Source organism: Prionailurus viverrinus, chromosome C2 (assembly GCF_022837055.1).
Source record: "Prionailurus viverrinus isolate Anna chromosome C2, UM_Priviv_1.0, whole genome shotgun sequence".
NCBI classification, from domain to species: domain Eukaryota; kingdom Metazoa; phylum Chordata; class Mammalia; order Carnivora; family Felidae; genus Prionailurus; species Prionailurus viverrinus.
The window spans coordinates 28,628,306-28,649,395 of NC_062569.1; the positions used below are offsets into that span (position 1 = coordinate 28,628,306).

Sequence of the window (21,090 nt, forward strand, 5' to 3'; positions counted from 1 at the left end):
AGGTCAAAGTAATAAAGACATTCTTTTAAAATCAAACTGATAAAAAATATTTTGCGGGTTACCTGGGTGGCTCAGTCGGTTAAGGCTCCGACTCTTGATTTCAGGTCATTTTCTCAGTTTGTGAGTTCAAGCCCTGCATTGGGCTTTGCACTGACATTGCAGAGCCTGCTTGGGATATATTCTCATTCTCTCTCTCTCTCTCTCTCTCTCTCTGCCCCTCCCCTGCTTGTGCTCTCTGTCTCTTCTTCAAAAAAATAAATAACCAGGAAAAGAAAATTAACTATTTTGTCCTCTAAACATTTTTTTCACTTTTGTGAAGCCTCAGATTTATTTAGGTCTGACTTAATTTGATTTAGGTCCAAAATTATTTCCCAAACTCTTAATATCCTGTTGATTTAATTTTCAGGTTGTGAATATAGTGACATCTAACCAAGATTGTGTCAACAATATTGCTGAATCAATGGTTTTGTCCAATTTATTGGCTCTTCTACATTCATTGCCATCAAGTATGTATATATATTCATGAATGGAATTTTGAAAACCACAGCATGGCCAACCTGTAGAGGGAGCAGTTACATAGATAGTATAAAACTTCTGACAAAACACAGCCATGTTTACTTTGGAATCTCTTAAGTGGTATTTTTTATATTAAAGCTGTCTTCCTAACTATGTTATACATAAATAATAAAAGTGTTTTGTATTTTCCATTTCGAAAGTTGGAGGCGAGAGAGGTCAAAAAGTAAAGAGAAATAACTGGGTTTTTCAGTTTTCTGAGGATGATATATATGTAAGTAATTGAGAATTGATGCACGGTTTGTAAAGAAACATCATTGGTCTTGGATGACAGGAAAAAAGTGCTTAAGATGAACATTACCTTGTTTTCAGCTTAGAGTTCAGTCCTGCATTCCTGTATGAGATTAGTTTTTAAAAATATACCTATCTTATTTCTTCAACACAGCCTGCACTAATATAGGCTCCTCTTAAATTGTGCCGTTGTCTAACATTGTGTGTATTTGTGCTTGAATCAACCTTGAGACTGCTTTTCAAAGACCATTGCACTATGACTCCAACATCACCACTAACAGAACATTACTCAGTTCTTTGCCAGCCTTTTGGAACCCATGTCACTCTTGGCTCATACCTGTCTTCCTCTGTGAGAGCAAGAACCTGTCTCATTCATTTAATGGATGCCTTGGTATCTTGCACACTTTAGGTGTTTCTTTTATGTTCAGTGACTTGAATGGAGTCGAATTTCGATTGAATAATTTTGTTTTAATAAGTGACATTTGCAATAGTTCTCTAAAATGACAGCTTTTGAAAGTCATTTGTAGGTTATTTGTAGTCGGTTTTTCTTTTTTTTATTGCTTTTTGACTCTAGGGATTATTAGATTTCACTCTCCTAGAGTCAAATAGCAATGATAGACAGGTGCCCAAAGGGGTGTAAAGAGCTGGCAAGGAGGGTGGAGGCTGCAAAGGGTGAGGCTGACACTGAAGCAACAATAAAAGCTGGTCACTGGGCTGGGCTGTGTTCACATACAGGAGAACAAACATTCAGAAGGGGGTTCCTAAGAGAAGCAACAATACATCATTGAAAATGCACCCCTGTTTAAACATAGTTTCAAAGGAAAACAAGTCTTTGGAGGGGACAGAGGGAGGCTAAGTAAACATTTCATGTATTTAAAGTCCCTTAGTAAACAGTGGAAGACAGATAATTAAGTCCAAAATAGAAATGACAGCAGAGTAGGCTGAGATTTCTAGGTGTCAGCTACTTTACCTGTAAGATTAAATGAGATAAAAATATAAAATTACACTTTCAAACTATGAATTCTGTAAGTCTTTATTCAGTGTAATTTTACATTGTTTGAAGTCGCTGATTATTGTGGAGATTTAAGTATGATATCCTCTGTAGAACACTTGGGTCAGTGCCTGGCACAGAATTGATGCCCAGTAAATGTCAGCTAATGTGATGATAATGCATTCCTTGAAATGTCTCTTACCCTGCAGGTCGTCAGCTTGTTCTGGAAACTCTTTATGCTTTGACCTCAAGTACAAAAATAATCAAAGAAGCAATGGCAAAAGGTACTGTATGAGGGCTTTCTCATCTAGTCCTGCTCAGTGATGATGAAGCTTATTTTGAACTGTTATGTGTAGTCTGATAAACTGGAAGAACGCTTTGGAGGGCTTACAATTAAAAAAAAAAAATCAAACTGCATTAAGTTGAAATGAAGTTGAAAATGAATTCAACTAATCAGACAAGTTCTGAGACACAGAATCAGAATCAGAAACAGGCTCCAGGCTCCGAGCCATCAGCCCAAGAGCCCGACGCGGGGCTCGAACTCACGGACCGCGAGATCGTGACCTGGCTGAAGTCAGACACTTAACCGACTGCGCCACCCAGGCGCCCCTAAGTCCTGTTCTTTATAGTATAAATGCTAATCCTTTTTTTTTTTCCTTCATAGGAGCTTTGATTTACTTATTAGATATGTTCTGCAATTCAACACATCCACAGGTTCGAGCCCAAACAGCAGAACTTTTTGCTAAAATGACCGCAGACAAACTAATAGGGCCAAAGGTGAGCACAAAATGGGTCTTTAGAAAGAAATTGATTGTTAAATCTGTTACGTTGTTACCGATTTCATGAAGTTTACCAAAGTATGATGTTGAAGATGAGGATATGATTTGATATGAAAGTTGGAGGATTGGCATACTTGGAATTGTTGCTCTGTATTACTACTTTGAGAAGAGTTACAGTTGGAGAAGTCTGAATTGGAAATGAGAAGTCTTAAGAGTGTGTTGGATTATGGTGATAAACTGTTTAACTTCCTTGAAGACAAGATAATTAAGTTAGACTTTGACACTGTCAGGATTGGTCTGTGTAGCAGTAGCTAGTGAAGGGGAGATGGTGATCTATGTTCTTACCCACTCCACCACATCTGTGTTAGTAAGGATACACAGCCCGTGGGAAGTAAGTCCATACAGGCATGTGAGTGTAACAGCCTCTCCACTCTGCAGGGAGATCTTTTCATCCACAGTCTGGAGGTGACCAGATGATTTTTGGAATCATGGTCCAGTTTGTGGAGCAGGAACCTGTTAAAACAGTACTTCTAAATAGAATTTGTCCAGACATAGGTGTAGTCAGTCTTCTTCTATTATTAACTTAGTTTGAAAAGAAGTAGTGCTCACTGAAGCGTTGTCTGTGCCAGCCCATGAAGCAGCACCTCAGTGAAATGTGTCTTGAAATAAAGGCTCCTGAGCCCTCACTTCCGGAGTCTGATTTTGCATCAGTGAAGTAATCTGGATATAGTGTGTGTGTGTGTGTGTGTGTGTGTGTGTGTGTGTGTGTGTGTGTCTCTGTGTGTGTGGTCTCTCTAGATGTGAGAATGTGTCACAGGGCCTGAAACAGCTTTACTTTGGGAATAAAGTTAATAGTCTGTCATCACAACGGTTGATGAACTGAGGGGGATTACATTTGGATGTCTATTGAAAGGGCCCACAAAAGTATGAGTATTGATAGTTAATTTGTTTTGAGAGAGAAAGGAGCATGCTCACGGGGGGAGAAGTGGAGGGAGAGAGACAATCTTTTTTTAGTGTTTATTTACTTTTGAGAGAGGGTGCACAAGCAGGGGCAAGGAGGGGCAGAGAAAGAGGGAGACAGAGAATCCCAAGCAGGCTTCTTGCCATCAGCACAGAGCCCAATGTGGGGCTCAAACTCACAAACCAAACTGTGAGGTCATGACCTGAGCTGAAATCAAGAGTCGGACACTTAAATGACTGAGCCACCAAGGCACCCTCTTTTTAAATTAATTAATTTTAAGATTTTATTTTTAAGTAATCTCTGTGCCCAAGATGGGGCTTACCCTGAGATCAGCAGATGCATGCTCCACCTACTGAGCCAGCCAGGCGCCCCTAATACTTGAGCTTTCTTAAAGCTAGAGTTGTGTAGTACAGTGTTTTAGATAACATTTTAGGTGTTTAAAATAAATACTGAAGTTTACTTTGAGCTGTTCAGTATCTTTTGACCTTTGAAATACATGAGGGACAGGGGCGCCTGGGTGGCTTGATCTGTTGAACCCAACTTTGGCTCAGGTCATGATCTCATAGTTCATGGGTTTGAGCCCTCACACTCTGTCTCTCTCAAAAATGAATAAACATTAAAAAAAAAATTCAACTACATGAGGGACAAATTTTATCAAGTGAATATATTTATACTTAAACTTTTTGTGTGGGAACAATACAAGTAACAGCTCCTTAATTGAATGATTTGCAGGAAGATATTTTAGAACTGGGGTCAGTAAATTTTTTTCCCTTTTGGTTAGCAGCTTTATTGAGATAGAATTGATATACCATACAGTTCACCCATGTAAAGTGTACAATTCAATGGTTGTATTATATTTACAGATTGGGTAACCACAGTCAGTTTTCATTAACCCAGGAAGAAAACCTGTTGCCTTTAGCAGTCACTCTTCCTAGCACCTGGCAACTGCTAACTTACATTCTAGATTTGTCTATTCTGAGCATTTGCATCTCATGTAAATGAAATCTGACAATATGTGTTCTTTCGTGACTGGGTTCTATCACTTAGCATGTTTTCAAATTTATAACATTATTGCAAGTATCAGTACTTTATTGCCAAATAATATTCCATCGTATAGGTATACCACTTTGCTTTTCCATGTATCAGTTGATAGACGTGAATTGTTCCTACCTTTTGGTCGTTCTGAATAATGTGACTGTGAACATTTGTGTAGGAGTGTTCATGTGGGTATGTATTTTTATGTCTCTGAGAGAGGAATTTGTGGATCAAAGGGTAACATTTAATTTTTCGATGAATTGTCAAACTGTTTTCCAAAATGGCTGCACCATTTTACATTCCCACCAGCAGTTATGAGGGTTCTCATTTCTCTACATCTTATCTAACATTTGTTTTTAGATACCTTTTTTGATTACAGCCATCCTAGTGGGTGTGAAATGGTATGTCATGATTTTGATTTGCGTTTCTCTGGTGACTAATGATGTTGAGTATCTTTTCATGTGCTTATTGGCTGTTTGTACATCTTTTTTAGAGAAATGTCTGTTGGTTCACATCTTTTGCTTATCCCTTAATTGGGTCATTTGTCTTTTTACTATTGAGTTATAATTGTTCTTTATATATTGTGGATGCAGTCCTTACCAGATAAATGATATGCAAATATTCTCTCATTCCATGAATGTCATTCTGTTTTTCTTTATGGTGCCTTTTGTTGAAGTACAAAAGTTTTCAATTTTGGTAAAGTCCAGTCTCTCTCTTTTTTTTTTAAGTGTATTTATTTTGAGAGAGAAGAGGGTGTGTGAGCAAGTGGGAAAAGAGCAGAGACAGAGGGAGAGAGAAGAGAATCTCAAGGAGGCTCCGCGCTGCCAGCACAGAGCCTGACACAGGGCTCAAACTCACAAACCATGAATGAGATCATGACCTGAATGGAAATCAGGACTCAGTTGCTTAACCAGCTGAGCCATCCATGTGCCCCCTGTAGCTTGTGCTTTTGATCTTATATCTAAGAAATCATTGCCTATTCCAAGGTTATAAATATTTATGGCTGTGTTTCCTCCTACTAGACTTTTATAGTTTTAGTTCTTGGATTTATATCCTAGATCCATTTGAATTAATTTTTGTACATGGTGTGAGGTAGGGGTGGGACCAGTAAACTTTTCTATAAAGGACCACGTAAAAAATATTTTATCCTTTTTGGGTCATCTGATTTCTTTCACAAATACTCAGCTGTGCCCTTGTAACAGGAAAGCAGCCATAGATAGTAACTGTGTAAATGGTTGTGTCAGTGTTTCAGTAAACCTTTACATATAAAAACAGTGGCAGGCCAAATTTGGCTTTTGTGTGCCAACCCTAATTTGTGTGCCAAATAACTAAGTAACTTGGACATAACTTTGAAGGCTTATAGTCAAAGAATTTGCATTACAGAAATTGTTTTACTTGTTTAATATCAGTGAGTGGTTGCTTTCTAATTGAATTCTGTCATGATCAAGAAGAGTGAAATATGGCACAAAAACAGACACTCAGATCAATGGAACAGAATAGAGAACCCAGAAATGGACCCACAAACTTATGGCCAGTTAATCTTTGACAAAGCAGGAAAGAATATCCAATGCAATAAAGACAGTCTCTTCAGTCAATGGTGTTGGAAAAACTGGACAGTGACATGCAGAAGAATGAACCTGGACCACTTTTTTTACACCATACACACAAATAAACTCAAAATGCATGAAAGACCTAAACGTAAGACAGGAAGCCATCAAAATCCTCGAGGAGAAAGCAGGCAAAAACCTCTCTGACCTTGGCTGCAGCAGCTTCTTACTCAACACATCTCTGGAGGCAAGGGAAGCCAAAGCAAAAATGAACTATTGGGACTTCATCAAAATAAAAATCTTCTGCACAGTGAAAGAAATAATCAGCAAAACTAAAAGGCAACCGACGGAAGAAGATATTTGCAAACAACATATCAGATAAAGGGTTAGTAGCCAAAATCTATAAAGAACTTATCAAACTTAACACCCAAAAAACAGATAATCCAGTAAAGAAATGAGCAGAAGACATGAATAGACACTTTTCCAAAGAAGACATCCAGATGGCCAACAGACACATGAAACGATGCTCAATGTCACTCTTCATCAGGGAAATACAAACCAAAGCCACACTTACATACCACCTCACACTGGTCAGAGTGGCTAAAATGAACAAATCAGGAGACTACGTATGCTGGCGAGGATGTAGAGAAACGGGTACCCTCTTGCACTGCCGGTGGGATTGCAAACTGGTACAGCCACTCTGGAAAACAGCATGGAAGTTCTCAAAAAATTAAAAATAAAACTACTCTATGACCCAGCAATTGCACTACTAGGTATTTATCCAAGGGATACAGGTGTGCTGTTTTGAAGGAACTCATGCACTCCAGTATTTTATAGCGGTGCCATTGACAGTAGCCAAATTATTGAAAGAGCCCAGATGTCCGACGATGGATGAATAGATAAAGAAGGTGTGGTATGTATGTATAACGTGTGTGTGTGCACGTATATATATATATATATACGTGCACATACACACAATGGAGTATGACTCGGCAATCAAAAAGAATGAAATCTTGCCTTGCAACTATGTGGATGGAACTGGAGGGTATTATGCTAAGCGAAATTAGTCAGAGAAAGACAAATATCATATAACTTCACTCATATGAGGACTTTAAGGTACAAAACAGATGAACATAAGGGAAAGGAAGAAAAAGTAATATAAAAACGGGACAAAACATAAGAGACTCTTAAATGTAGAGAACAAACAGGGGGTTGCTGTAGGGATTGTGGGAGGGGGGGATGGGCTAAATGGGTAAGGGGCGTTAAGGAATCTACTCTGAAATAATTCTTACACCATATGCTGACTAACTTGGTTGTAAATTATAAAAAAATAAATTATAGAAAGTAAAATAAATAAAAGACATTGAAGGACAATTAGTATCCTGCATTGCCAAGACATTTGGTTCTATAGATACTTCTTAAAATTTAGTAAGTTGAAAAATCTACTTTTTATTTTATTTTTAAAAATAAACTTATTCATTTAAAAAAAAAAAGAAAAGTGAAATAATTCCTGGTGGATGTTCTCTATTATGTGACTGATAGTTTCCTTTAGTTCTTGGGTGCCTAGCAAGTTCAGAACTAAATTTGTAGTATAAATTTACTACACTGAATGTGTAGTATATCACTGTCAATTATAGAAAATTATTTTATTTCCTTTGTGGCTGGCTTTATATTAGTCTTCATTCAAATAAGTTTTTGACTCTCATGCCAGGGCCTGAGAATACAAGCAATGAGTGAGACAGACCAGGTCAGGGAAACTTTCCAGAGGATGAGTTTGAGCACAGGCTTGAGTGATATAAAGGAGAGAAAACCAAGTGAAGACCTCAGCAGAAAACTTCCCGACCTTCCTTTTCCCTCTATTATAATGCCTCAGTGTAATTTTCAGTGTGTGTGTGTGTGTGTGTGTGTGTTTTGGATGTATTATTTTTACTGCTTTTTTTAACGTAATCACTACACCCAATGTGAGACTCGAACTTATGACCCTGAGATCAACAGGTGCATGCTCTATGAACTGAGCCAGCCAGGCACCCCTGTATTATTTTTAAAGCTGCATTTTAAGTCCTTTTCGGAAAAAGGCACAGTATAATATATAAACGTAGTATAGCAAAATAAATACACTAAAAAAGACTTGAAAGACACAAAGGCCACTTTGTGAGAAAAATGTGTTTGCAAAGGCAGGGAGCATGGGGCAGGGTTGGGGGGACAGGCCTGGAATACCAGAATAAGGGTATTCTGGGAAGAAGGAACAGTATATGCAAGGCATGATCCAGCAAGGTGTGCCCTAGACACTACATGCGTCAGCAGTATTGAATTTCTTCAGGTATCTTAAATGTGAGACTGAGATGAAGTGAAACTGGATAGGTAAGTAGGAAGTCTTAAGTTACCCTTGCATAAACTAGGGTGGATCCCTTCTCCCACTCCAGAACTTTGGATAATAGTTACGGCTCAGATCAGCCACACCACAAAATACAACAGTTATCATATCCTAGAGAAATACAGAACACACCCGACACCAGTAGATCTCTTTTCTCTCTCAACCCCCCTGCTGTAGGTCCGCATTACACTAATGAAATTTCTACCAAGCGTTTTCATGGATGCCATGAGAGACAACCCTGAAGCTGCTGTACATATTTTTGAAGGAACTCATGAAAATCCTGAGTTAATTTGGAATGATAGCTCCAGAGATAAAGTGTCTACAACAGTTAGAGAAATGATGCTAGAGTAAGTAACGCCTTCAGGTAAATCGCCAAAAAGGACAAATGTTTCCCATTTGTCCATCACCTCTCTAATATTTATTCTAACAATTGATGAATGTGCATTTTGTGACTGAAGTTTGATATTCTACCCTCTCACTTTTTTTTTCCCTAAGGCACTTTAAAAATCAGCGAGATAACCCTGATGTAAATTGGAAGGTAAAATATACTTTTATTCAGAGGAAGGAATTCTACATTTTATTGTATTTTTAGTTTGCTGTTTGCTGTTGATTTTTAATTCCTACTGCGTCAGTTTGATAACTGTTAGACACTTTGTCATTAAGACACTTAAGAATTCCCCTGGGAAGTCATGTTTTAAATTTAGGAATATTCACTTTTTAAGTAAGTAATCTAAGTACCTTTTTTGAAATTTATTAAGGGATTATACAAAAATATATAATTTGATTATATTAATGACTATTTAATGGGATTTGCATTTTTTTGTCATGTGTGACTAAGGATTAAGTGACTTGATTATGATTCTTTCTTTCTTTAAAGTTGCCTGAAGATTTTGCTGTGGTGTTTGGAGAAGCAGAGGGTGAACTTGCTGTTGGAGGAGTTTTCTTGAGAATCTTTATTGCACAGCCAGCGTGGGTTCTAAGAAAGCCTAGAGAATTCCTTATTGCACTATTAGAAAAATTAACTGAGCTCCTGGAGAAGAACAATCCTCATGTAAGCTTCAGCCATCAGCAAAACATTTCCAGTAGTTTGCTAAATATACTGATGGGGTTTCTGTTAAAACACCATCCTCATGGCCCATACATTAAGAATTGGTTACTTTTTTCAATACAGCAGCCAGGTTCAAATTTAGATATGCCCATTCATCTTACTTTTGGGGCATGTTCAAAAGTGAACATGGTTATTTCTGAACCAAAGTTGGAGATGTCTATATTGACAAATTGCTATCTCTGGCAAGTATAGAGGCTCTAAAAGAAGGTATCTGTAGCTTCATCTCCAATGGTTATATTAGTTTAAGGAAAAACACAAACATTCGGTGCTCCCCTAGAAGTGTGTCCTGCTAGTGTACTTCACTCAGCTTTCCATATGTGACCCTTGTGAAAGACAGTGATAGGAGAGTGAACCTAGTATCTGTGTTCAAAGGCAGAGGCTACAAGGTAAGCAGGAGTGAGAAAGTAGCCTTATACTATATAAGGTTTTGTTATTTAAACCTTTAGAGTAAAAATAATTGAGGTACGTGACTGTTGGCTGTATTAAACAGGCTGACTATGGAACAAGGTAATAAAGAGCCCAAGCTGTGTTATTAGATGGTCCTGGATCCCAGTACCAGCTTCACCACTGACTGGCTCTGTAACCTTGAACAGTACTTCGTGGTCTGCCTCATTTATGGAAGGATCACGACACCTGTCCCTAAGGCTGAGGTTTTAGTGTTGACATATGGAGAGTACTTAGAATAACGTCTGGCACATGTCAAGTACCTAGAAATTACTAGTTACTATCATTAGCTTAGCACAACTTAAAAAAAAAGTATTATTATTTTGCCAAATATTTACGTACATAACTTTTCAGTCTCATTTTCTGTTTACTAGGATTTTTGCTACATAGATTCCTAAAAAAAAAAAAAATCTTCAAAAAGCAGAAACTTAGGGGAAAACACAGCATTTTCCTCCCCTATCACCTTGGCTTTGGGGCCCATCCCAATTTCCATGTTTGTTCCAGATGCTGTGGGTATACACGTCTGATAAAATGGGATAAGTTACAGGTTTTTTGCAATCCACAATAGAAAGTGCATTATGGCAGCCAAACCGGTTCAATAGGATTTTTTTTCAATAGGATTTTTAGTAGAACTAGGATACCCATTTCATGACTTCTGCATTCTCATGAACTATTGATGTTCCCTGATATTGACATTTTTATAACACTGACTAAAACTTTCTGGTAATAACTTTTGGGAGATTCTCTCTTAAACCTGCAACAGAAATGAGATGTGACCTGGCCCAGTGAAAGACTGCTTAGATTAATTAAGAGATCACATTCTTGGGTCGCCTGGGTGGCTCAGTCAGTTAAGCATGTGACTTCAGCTCAGGTCATGATCTCGCGGTTTGTGGGTTTGAGCCCTGTGTGGGGTTCTGTGCTGACAGCTCGGAGACTAGAGGTTGCTTTAGATTCTGTGTCTCCCTCTCTCTCTCTCTCTCTCTCTCTCTCTCTCTCAAAAATAAATAAACATTAAAAAAAAGATCACAGGGGCGCCTGGGTGGCTCAGTCGGTTGAGCTTCCGACTTCGGCTCAGGTCATGATCTCACGGTCCGTGAGTTCGAGCCCCGCGTCAGGCTCTGTGCTGACAGCTCAGAGCCTGGAGCCTGTTTCAGATTCTGTGTCTCCCTCTCTCTCTGACCCTCCCCCATTCATGCTCTGTCTCTGTCTGAAAAATAAATAAACGTTAAAATTAAAAAAAATAAAATAAAAAAAAGATCACATTCTTAAAGTCCTTTGACTTTGAATTCATGCCTTTTTTCAAGATGGGAAGATAGTTGTTTTCTTAGGATTTGTGAATCAGTTTTAAAAAATCAGCACGTAGAACTTGTAGATCTCTAGGGTAGAACACCAAATAGTTTCCAAGGATGTTTAGGACTTAACTTTGTCAGTATTTTATGGTTTGTTTCTTTGTTTTATACCCTATAGGGAGAAACTTTGGAAACTTTGACAATGGCAACAGTATGTCTCTTCAATGCACAGCCTCAGCTGGCTGACCAGGTCCCACCATTGGGCCACCTCCCCAAAGTGATCCAGGCAATGAATCATAGGAACAATGCCATTCCTAAGAGTGCCATCCGCATTATCCATGCCCTGTCTGAAAATGAGGTAGTGATAAATCCAGTTAGTAGCTTATAAATTTGGAATTTATTTATGTTTCCTCTTTGTGATTAACGTACATTGCAGTACACATCCGCTTCCTACCATGTGCCTTTCTGCATGTGAACCAGTGGTATTGTAGCAACTCTTAAACTAGTTTAAATGATGTAATTAACAGGAGACTGAATTTGAGTTCATTATTAAACTTGAGCTGAATGTAGGTTTTTCATATATTTTATTATTGTATTTACTGTGTTTATTGTATTTACTTCTTTTTTCGGACACTTAGCTGTGTGTTCGAGCCATGGCATCTTTGGACACCATTGGCCCACTGATGAATGGGATGAAAAAACGACCAGATACTGTTGGTTTAGCCTGTGAAGCAATTAATCGAATGTTTCAGAAGGAGCAGAATGAATTAGTAGCACAAGTAAGTGACTTTCTAGATTCAGTACTATTTCAGGAAAACAAACATACCAGGCAAATAGATTTTCACTTGTTTAGCACTGATTTGGTTTCTCTGACATAGGTTTGGTAAAGAGATCATTTGTGGGTTAATGCATGCATGATTTTATATTTTATATACAAACAGGCACATGCCTATATATATATATATGCATGCATGCATACACACACACACACACACACACACACACACACACACACACACACACACTGAGAAAGTGGGCCAGCTGTCAGGAATCTTAACCAACTTCAGAGTACTTTTGTGATATTTAAGTTTTGAATTTTGGTTTTCTGCTAAGCATTTATTCTTAGCTTGCTTTGTCAAATTTGTTTCATTATCTTTGGAAAGATTCACTTTGTTTAGTGATTCCTTGATTCTGAAGTCATGTTTAAGAACATGCCAAGATTTCTACTGTTTTGTTTTGTTTTGTTTTTTTTCAAAGAGACTACCCACCTAATGAAAATAAGACTTGGTGGATACGAATGTAGTGTAGACAGACACTGAAGGAACAAAAACTATCACAAAAGTGATCTTCCTAAAATATAACTCTAACTGGGTTACTGTTCATTTTAAAAACCCTTCATTGGTTTCCCATTACCACCAGATAACAAAGTGACAGCTGACATCCTTAGCCTCAGTACAAGGCCCTGCATTTTTGTATCTGGTCCTCCTATTCTCCCAGCCCCTTTTCCTTCCCCCGTCTCCTATTCCCATCCCTCATTTAGGCAGTTCAGAAGTACTGGGTACATCTCAAGGAGGTATTTGGATGCCCTGAAGTTCAGACTTATAATTGGCTGGGGAGAGGAGTTGTATTAGAAACAGCTTGAGCTAGTGCTACCACTTGATGGCTCTGTGACCTCAGGCATGACTCACAAACTTCCATTCAGATTCTTCATCTGGGAAGTAAAATTCTAACTCCCTCACAGAGTTGTTAGGAGAACGGTATCTATAAAGGGAGGTATACTCACTAAATGTTAGTTACTTCCATCTCTTCCTTCTGAGTTTTAGCGTGGGTATTGAAAATTGTGCGATACCAGAATGTTAACTAGCCTTAAGACTGACAGGAAATGTATGGTAAATGCAAAAGTTGATGTTTTAAAAAAATGTGAAAAAAATATTAAGATACTTTAAATTTTGTGTCCATTACTATAGTGTCATAGAAGAGACAGCCCAGTATAGTGGCTAAAAGCTCATGTTCTGCACTTTGTAGTTCCAGATAGAGATTGCATTGCTGCCTGTTACCTGTCAACAGGTTTCACCCTCTGTGCATTGATTTTTCCATCAGTAATAATAGTAGTGCCTATGTCATTACATGTTGTGATGTATAATGACACAACTAGATGTTTCTAGTCTGTAACATTTAGAACAGTTGATGGCATGAAATAAAATCTCCTTAAATAAGAGTGTCATTGGGGCACCTGGGTGGCTCAGTCAGTTGAGCATCTGACTTCGGCTCATGTCATGATCTCACAGTCTGTGAGTTCGAGCCCCACGTCAGGCTCTGTGCTGACAGCTCAGAGCCTGGGGCCTGCTTGGGATTCTGAGTCTCCCTCTGTCTCTGCCCCTCCCCTGCTCATGCTCTCTCTCTCTGTCAAAAATAAATAAACATTAAAAAAAAAAAGTTAAAAAAAAAAAAAGAGTGTCATTATTATTAGATCTGTAAAAGAAATCTTCATCTATGTTAAAATGAAAGACAGGAGGTTGTCTTCCAGGTATGGTTCTGGGAGTGAAATTGTTTCTTCAGTGTATGGTTTACATTTTTTTCAGCATGTTTATGGTATGCTTTATATTTTCTCCTAGGCCCTGAAAGTAGATCTGGTCCCATACCTCTTAAAATTACTCGAAGGCATTGGTCTTGAAAATCTTGACAGCCCAGCAGCCACTAAAGCTCAGATTGTTAAAGCTCTCAAGGCCATGACTCGAAGCCTGCAGCATGGAGAACAGGTGAGTCTACACAGGGGTGACTTTGATTTGCTGGCTATGACAGGGTATTCTCCAAACCAAGGGTCTTGGCCATGGGTGATCTCTGCACCTCTCCTCATAGACTCAAGTAGTGACTTGGGGGGGTTCTTTTTTTGAATGCTGATGGTATGTTGTACATTTCAGGAAGAAAAATGCTGAAATTCTTAAGCATAGAAGAATATTCAATGAGCATTTAAAGCTGGTTAAGGTTAATGTTCAGTTCTAGCATGTGTTGCTGGATAGTGATAACCACATTTATTAACAATCCCATTATGCCATTTTGGAACATTGTTTTAGTTTTATTACCTTTATTAACACTTAACAATGTGTGTCAGCTACATACATATGCTGATTTCAAGACAGCCCAGTAATTCAATTTTCCTCTTTGGTTTTATTCTTGTTGCTTCTGAGGAGTTCCTCATTCATTGTTACTGTCCAGCATTATCTAATGCTCTCTCGCTCTGTGTTTATTTAATTAAGGTGAAATTTACACAACATAAAATTAACCATTTTAAAGTGAACGATTAATTTGTGTTTAGTATATTAACAATGTCATGCAACCACCACCTTATCTGTTCCAAAACATTTTTATCACCCCAAAAGAAACCTCTGTACCCATTAATCAATTACTTCCCATTTGTCCCTTTCCTCAGCCTCTGGCAGCCACCACTTTGTTGTCTGTGAATTCACTTATTCTGAATATTTCGTATAAATGGAATCATACAATACATGACCTTTTGTGTCTGGCTTCTGTCACTTAGCATGTTTTCGAGGTTCATCATGTTAGAGCATGTATCAGTGCTTCATTCCTTTTTATGGCTGAAGTATTCCTGTATGTATATGCCACAATTTATACGTTCATTCAGTGATAGACACTTGGAGTGTTACTACCTACTCATGTTCTTTCATAGGTTTAAATTGACTTAAAGTTTTCTTTTAGTGATTCCATTGTCTTTGTGTAAAGTCTAACTAAAGAAACATTTTTATGCCATTGCCCATTCTATCAGTACCACCATTTGAACAATTTAATATTATTGAGATTTGAAGTATTGAGGATTATTGAGGATATTTGAAGCATTTGGGGGCTTTTATGTGGGTGTTCTGAACTTGCCAAGCAGAGGTACTCTAGGCAGACAGTGGTCTTATCCTCAACCTGCCTCAGGATTCCTCTTGATGAAATTAGGCAAGTAACCCTGACATCCATCTTCCGATTTCAAGTGATGGTTTCCAAACTAGCAGATCCCCCACCACCTTCACAAGTAATTACTTCCAGTAGTGATTCCAAGGTTACAACAGGGAGCCTCCTGGGCTTGTGTGGCCCCACATGTATCTTTAATGCCTGCCACCAAATTATCTGGCAGTGTCTTCCCCTGCTAGACTAGACTGTGAGACAGAGACCATCTCACATCTTTGTGTCCCATTATGCCTCCACATGAGGTACCCAATCAATATTTGATCTGAATGTTGATATGTGAAAGCCTCTAAGTTGGAATTTCCTAAACTTTTTAAAATCTGTATCACACAAAAATGTCTTTGGTCTTAGTTCAGTATACTTTACCCACACGTTATTTGTACTTACATGTATATACATCAAATATGAGTGTTCACCCATTTTACATGTGAATTCTGATGCTTTCTATATTAACCTGTTTCCTCAGGCATGCTGATTAAACCCTCTTCATCGATTTCATAAACTTCTAATAGGTCACAACCCATAATTTTTTAAAGTTTATTTTATTTTTTTAAAGTTTATTTTGAGAGAGAGAGTGCACATGCACAAGTTGGGTAGGGGCAGAGAGAGAGGGAAGGAGAACTACAAGCGGGCTCCACAGTGTTAGCACAGAGCCCAACGCAGGGCTCGAACTCAGAAACTGCAATATCATGACCCGAGCCAAAATCAAGAGTCAGTCGCTCAACCGACTAAGCCACCTAGGCGCCCCAAGACTGCTTTAAGTTTTAGCTTGAGTTTATAGCATCTTCTCCCTAGACCCCTTCCTTGGGAATAACTTCATGAGGTCATGCCACACTGTCAGCCAGTTGTTACTGTCACAAGAAAATCTTTCTGCCCAAATAACAAGCCAGTAAATTATAAGTTCAAATAATAGTGTCCAATTTTAAAAGGAAGCCTGACTTAGAGCCTTCTTCGGATCTGGTTTCATGAGATGTCTCTGTCCCTGTGCCTGGCATAGAGCATTTAAGGAATGCTAGGTCTTGCTCCATCTTTGGATCTTTCCTTGGCTGACTTTCCTTTTGTCTTGGAAGTTTGCTTTTTCTCTTTGGTTCTTCTTCCAACACCCAGTCCTCAGTAATGAGGCTAACTTAAATTCATTATGTTCAAAGAGTTTGTTTTACTTCCCTAGGTGAATGAAATCTTGTCTCGTTCTTCAGTCTGGAGTGCCTTCAAAGATCAGAAACACGATTTGTTTATTTCTGAGTCACAAACAGCAGGATACCTCACAGGTAATCCACACCTAATTGGTTACTCTGAAACATATGGCAGAAGCCACCTTCCTGTTGCCCTGATTAAACTGAAATAGCATTTACAGTGTCTTCCTAGGCTACTAGCCACCTGTCTTGGAGGTCCTGTGAGCATGTGGTGGACCTCTGGGGTTAGCCCTGGGCAAATGTCAACTGCTAATGTGTTGAATGTGTGCTGACTGGAACGTGAACTTTGCTCGGTTTTGACCCAATGAATTGATGGTGTCATAGGTTATATTTGGAGCATGACTGTTGAAATGTTTATCTTGAACGTGTAAAAAGATTAGAGAGATACCTATTCAGAAATATCAGTATTAGAAACATGATAGCATATGATATTTTCCATTTCTGTCAAAATAACAGATTGGAACTCCAAATATGTACATTCATCTGTGAAATATTTTTCTTCTAAGTTTCCAGTAATTAATCTGTAGTTTTATAAAACATAATACAATTTGTCCTTTTGTAGGAAGAAGTATGTACCATAAAGGGAAAGGACATTTTAGTGCCTAGGGTTCAAAAGATAGTATGTTTTTGAAGCTCAGGACATGTGTCCATTTGACACACTAATTGCATAATAATTTTCCAATATTTTCATATTGGCTTCTATTTAAAAAGAAAGTCTTACCATTCTTTTGGTATATCCGAAGATGAAATATAGTCTCTGGTATATAAGTTTTCAGTTTGAAATTAACCTTAAGAATAACAGGTGGTTTTTGCCATCTGCCTGAGTATGGTATATATGTAAACAAAAATCAGCTCTGCATCCTCCTCTTACCAGAGCTGATGTAGGTAAATTGAGAGAAAAAAATAGTACCCACTGGATTTTATGCCAGTGTAACTTTTTGAGTAATCCCGATTGCTGGTGTAGAAGTTTATAAATCATGAAGACTAAAGTTTGTACTTTAGTATAACTTTAAAACTAAAGTTTATAAATCTTGAGTACTTAAAAATGGGGACTTCAGAGAATATTTTGCCTGGTTTTAATTTTAGTCTGTTGTGGCACTACTGCTTGCTTCCTCACTGTGACCATTTAATATTAATCCACTAAAATTTATAAGCAGAGCCCTAACATTTGTTTTTGTTTTTTTTTTTTAACTCGTTTTATTTTTTTTAATTTACATCCAAATTAGCATACAACAGAGCCCTAACATTTGTAAACACACGGTGCTTTGATTGCCCATCCCTGCATGTACATTAAGAGCAGTGTCCTACGGTTCCCTTCTAACTTTCCCATGTGCCTGTCCTGTGATTTCTATGGAAAGAAATACCTAGAAAATGGTCTTTGGCTATCTCGTATCTCTCTTTGAAATTTGAGGTGAAGCAGTAGCTTCTAAATAAGAGTATGTTCTATAATAGGCATACTAAAAACTTCTTTAGACTCGTTTTCCAGAAGTTGATGTAATACCACCTTTTTGTGGCATTATGTTAAATACCTTGTATAAGGATGTTGTGACTGGGAAATCTGCCTTATTTTTTTTCCAGCTAAGAATAGCTACTTACTTAAAAGTTTGGCCTTGAAGAATAGAAAGATGTAGATTATAAGCTTTTCTACAGGGACACCTTTCTAATTTGTTGTGTTCTGCGTTGTGCTTAGTGTTCATTGACTTGATGCAATAGAAGACTTTAGATGGTCCTTGACTTAGTAATGGGATGTGGGTCACAAAGTCTGTGGTTAGAATACAGAAGAGATAGGGATTTATCTTTAGAGACTAATTTCCTTCAGAAATCTTTAGGTCCTCACCCCATCCATATTTGCTAATAACTATAGAAAAATGTACAGGGATTTGAAGGGTTCCTGTCTGTGCCTTTCCTTTTACTTGGATCCCTGGGGTAGCTTCTGAAGGAGTTGTGAGAAGCAGCTGTGATGAGCTGTAGGGGATGGAAGAGGGTTGGGGAAGAAGAAAAGCTGGGATTTACAAATTTCTTTACATCCTCCTTTGGGCCCACTCAGGGCAGCAGGTTCTGTACAAAGCTGGTCAAAGGGGAGATGGTATAAGTCCCAACTTGGACACATCCTGGTGTTGCTCTGGCTGTTCTGCAGGCCCCCCTGAAGCCTGTAGGCACGACTACGTGGGACAGTCTGGACTAGCCCTGAGCTCTGTTGGCCCGGAAATTGTCTAGTTCTTAGCACATCAATCTGGGATGTTCTTTTGTTGAGATGTTAGTTGTTTGAGAAGATTTTCCCATCAGCTCTCCTTGTTTTGAAAGGACTGTTTAAAGAGAGCACTACCTGTTGAATTGTCTACTCATTGTTTAGGTTGTCAAATGTTTTCTTTTTTGTGTTTGAGCTGTTCCATTGATGCTTTGTATTGTGTGTCATGTGTTTGATAAAAGGTACAAGTTATTCTAATAATGGTAAAGTCGCATTAGCGGAACTCCTTGGAATGTATACAGTGTTGCATTGAGTAGGAACTTTGATTGATTAGGATTTACCCCAACCTGTGCTCAGCCTGGAGGAGATTCTAATTGTGCCCAATGTGCAAATGAAATAAGGTGCTGTGAAAACACACTTCACTAGCCATTTTTCTAAAATACTGATGGTAAGTTTGGCAAGTAGATTTTGTTTAGGAGATGGTGAAAGATAGAGGAAAGTTAATTACTCTTTCAAAGTAGGATAAGAATGACCAAAAATACGATAATTATTTTCTTTACCCTGGCTGCTGAGCAGATATCATTCAGTCACATCTCAGGATTGGGGTATGGATAAAATGTCCTAGGCGAGATTGCTCCTTGTAGATGAATTGAGAAGAGGCCACCTGGTTCCATAGGTTCTTTGGCCTGGCATACTTGTTTTGTTTTATGATAAAAACTTACCTAAACTGTCTAATGCAGTTTTACCTACAATGCAGACAAGCTATGTTTTCATTGACCTGGGCCTTAGTTACTTAGCTATTTGTTAGGTTCTAGAAGGGCATGTTGCTGAGAAGTTCAAGGCCCTGTAAAAACAATTTTAGCAGGGAAAATCCTCCAATTACCTCACCTAGAAAATCAGTATAGAGAAAGAAGGAACAAGAGGGAAAGGAAGAGAAGCAGGGCAAGGGAAACATGGTTGTAGGAGTGGGAATTGATGACGAAGAGCTTTGTGTACACATACACACACCCACACACTTAATTGGAATATGGAGATGAACTTCATACACACACACACCCCTGTATATATTTATATTAGAGGCATGTCACATAGTTAATTTGGCTTCCTAAGGTCATTAAAGGGGGGTGGGTGCAATTCTAAGGTCTCTCTTCATACAGGTCCATCAGTTCTCTACGAGATAGGATTTTTTTTTCCACCTTGTGTTGTTCTTTGTCCACCTGTCCCAAGACTATATGATGTGAGTGATGTTGGGAAAGATTTCCTGAGCTCATCAGTTTACTATAGGACACTGACGCTGAGGCAGAGCTTCCTGCTTTTGTTTTCCCTGCTGAGACTCTCACGTTCATTTTTAACAAAGCCCATGCTCTTTCCACTGCTCCATCGTTGCAGGCAATTCCATTTTGCGGGGTTCTTTGTTAATTTTCCGTCTTTTCTCATTCTCAAGTCTGGCAGCCTTGCACGTTATTGCCACGTGCCCCATTTCTGGCAGCTCCTGCTCTCTCCTCCCACCTTTCTCTGGAGAACACAACTGCTCTGTCCTCATCCTAACCAGACACCTTCTAAAAGAGAAGCCAGAGGTGTGAGAGAAAGAGCATTTCAGACGTATTTACAGAAATACCCAGGAATTTGTTTGTCTTTTCCTAAAGTGGCAAATGGTGGGGCTGGAATTTGGTCTATTGTGGATGATTCTATTGTCTCAATTTAATTTTAGCCCAGAAGTTCCCAAACTTTTCTCAGTTCACAATGTCTTTAATGTCTTAATGATTTTTTCATCTACCGCTAGGCCAAAAGAAATAACCTAATAGTTAAGTTGAAGTATTAGGTCCAAACAACTTGAAAGTGGCTATGTGGCATCCAGCAGATGTTGCTATGTTCTCTCCAATGTAAAATATCTAGCAGCACCCCTGTGAGTTTGTCCCAAGGTGCCTCCGCACGCAGTTGAAGAACAATAGCCTTAGTCTGTTTTCTATATGTAGCATTCATATTTGGTCTCATCATCTCTTCATTTGATGTGGCCAAGATGAGTCCAACATTGGAAGTGCTTGGGAAATTTACCAGTCCAGGGTGTTTGGGGGGTTATTCTTAGAGCTTCTATCTTTGGTGAGACCCACTTAATCGATCTGTGGTAATCCTGCCGCTGCCTAGGGTTCAAAGGTTGATAGGTTGGTGGGAAGTGATGTTAACAGTGTGGTGCTGTAGCTCCCAACTGCCTTGTCAGAGGGGGTAGGTTGAGCCGGTGGTCTTCTGAGCTGTCTGTGGAAGGCCTGGCACCCTGCTTGGCAGAAGGCAGGAGTTGGTAGATGCAGGACTGACAGTGCCTTAAAAAGGGAAGATCCTTTTTCCAACGTTTATAAGTTCAAGGTTCCGAGTGTGTGTGTTACAGCTCACATAGGTGGAACTGTCTCTGG

At 38.7% G+C, this 21,090-nt stretch overlaps 1 protein-coding gene across 2 annotated transcripts in view; it reads left to right on the plus strand.

Annotated features, from left to right (window-relative positions):
• Positions 1-21,090, plus strand: part of DNAJC13 (DnaJ heat shock protein family (Hsp40) member C13) — a 125,082-nt gene that overhangs the window by 101,680 nt on the left and 2,312 nt on the right. For both annotated transcript variants that reach the window (XM_047874648.1, XM_047874649.1), the window contains 10 exons: positions 407-506; positions 2,005-2,079; positions 2,460-2,572; positions 8,669-8,838; positions 8,987-9,029; positions 9,369-9,542; positions 11,511-11,690; positions 11,971-12,111; positions 13,948-14,091; positions 16,470-16,569. In XM_047874648.1, the coding sequence (XP_047730604.1) occupies positions 407-506; positions 2,005-2,079; positions 2,460-2,572; positions 8,669-8,838; positions 8,987-9,029; positions 9,369-9,542; positions 11,511-11,690; positions 11,971-12,111; positions 13,948-14,091; positions 16,470-16,569 (1,240 nt within the window). The remainder of the gene's footprint in view (positions 1-406; positions 507-2,004; positions 2,080-2,459; positions 2,573-8,668; positions 8,839-8,986; positions 9,030-9,368; positions 9,543-11,510; positions 11,691-11,970; positions 12,112-13,947; positions 14,092-16,469; positions 16,570-21,090) is intronic.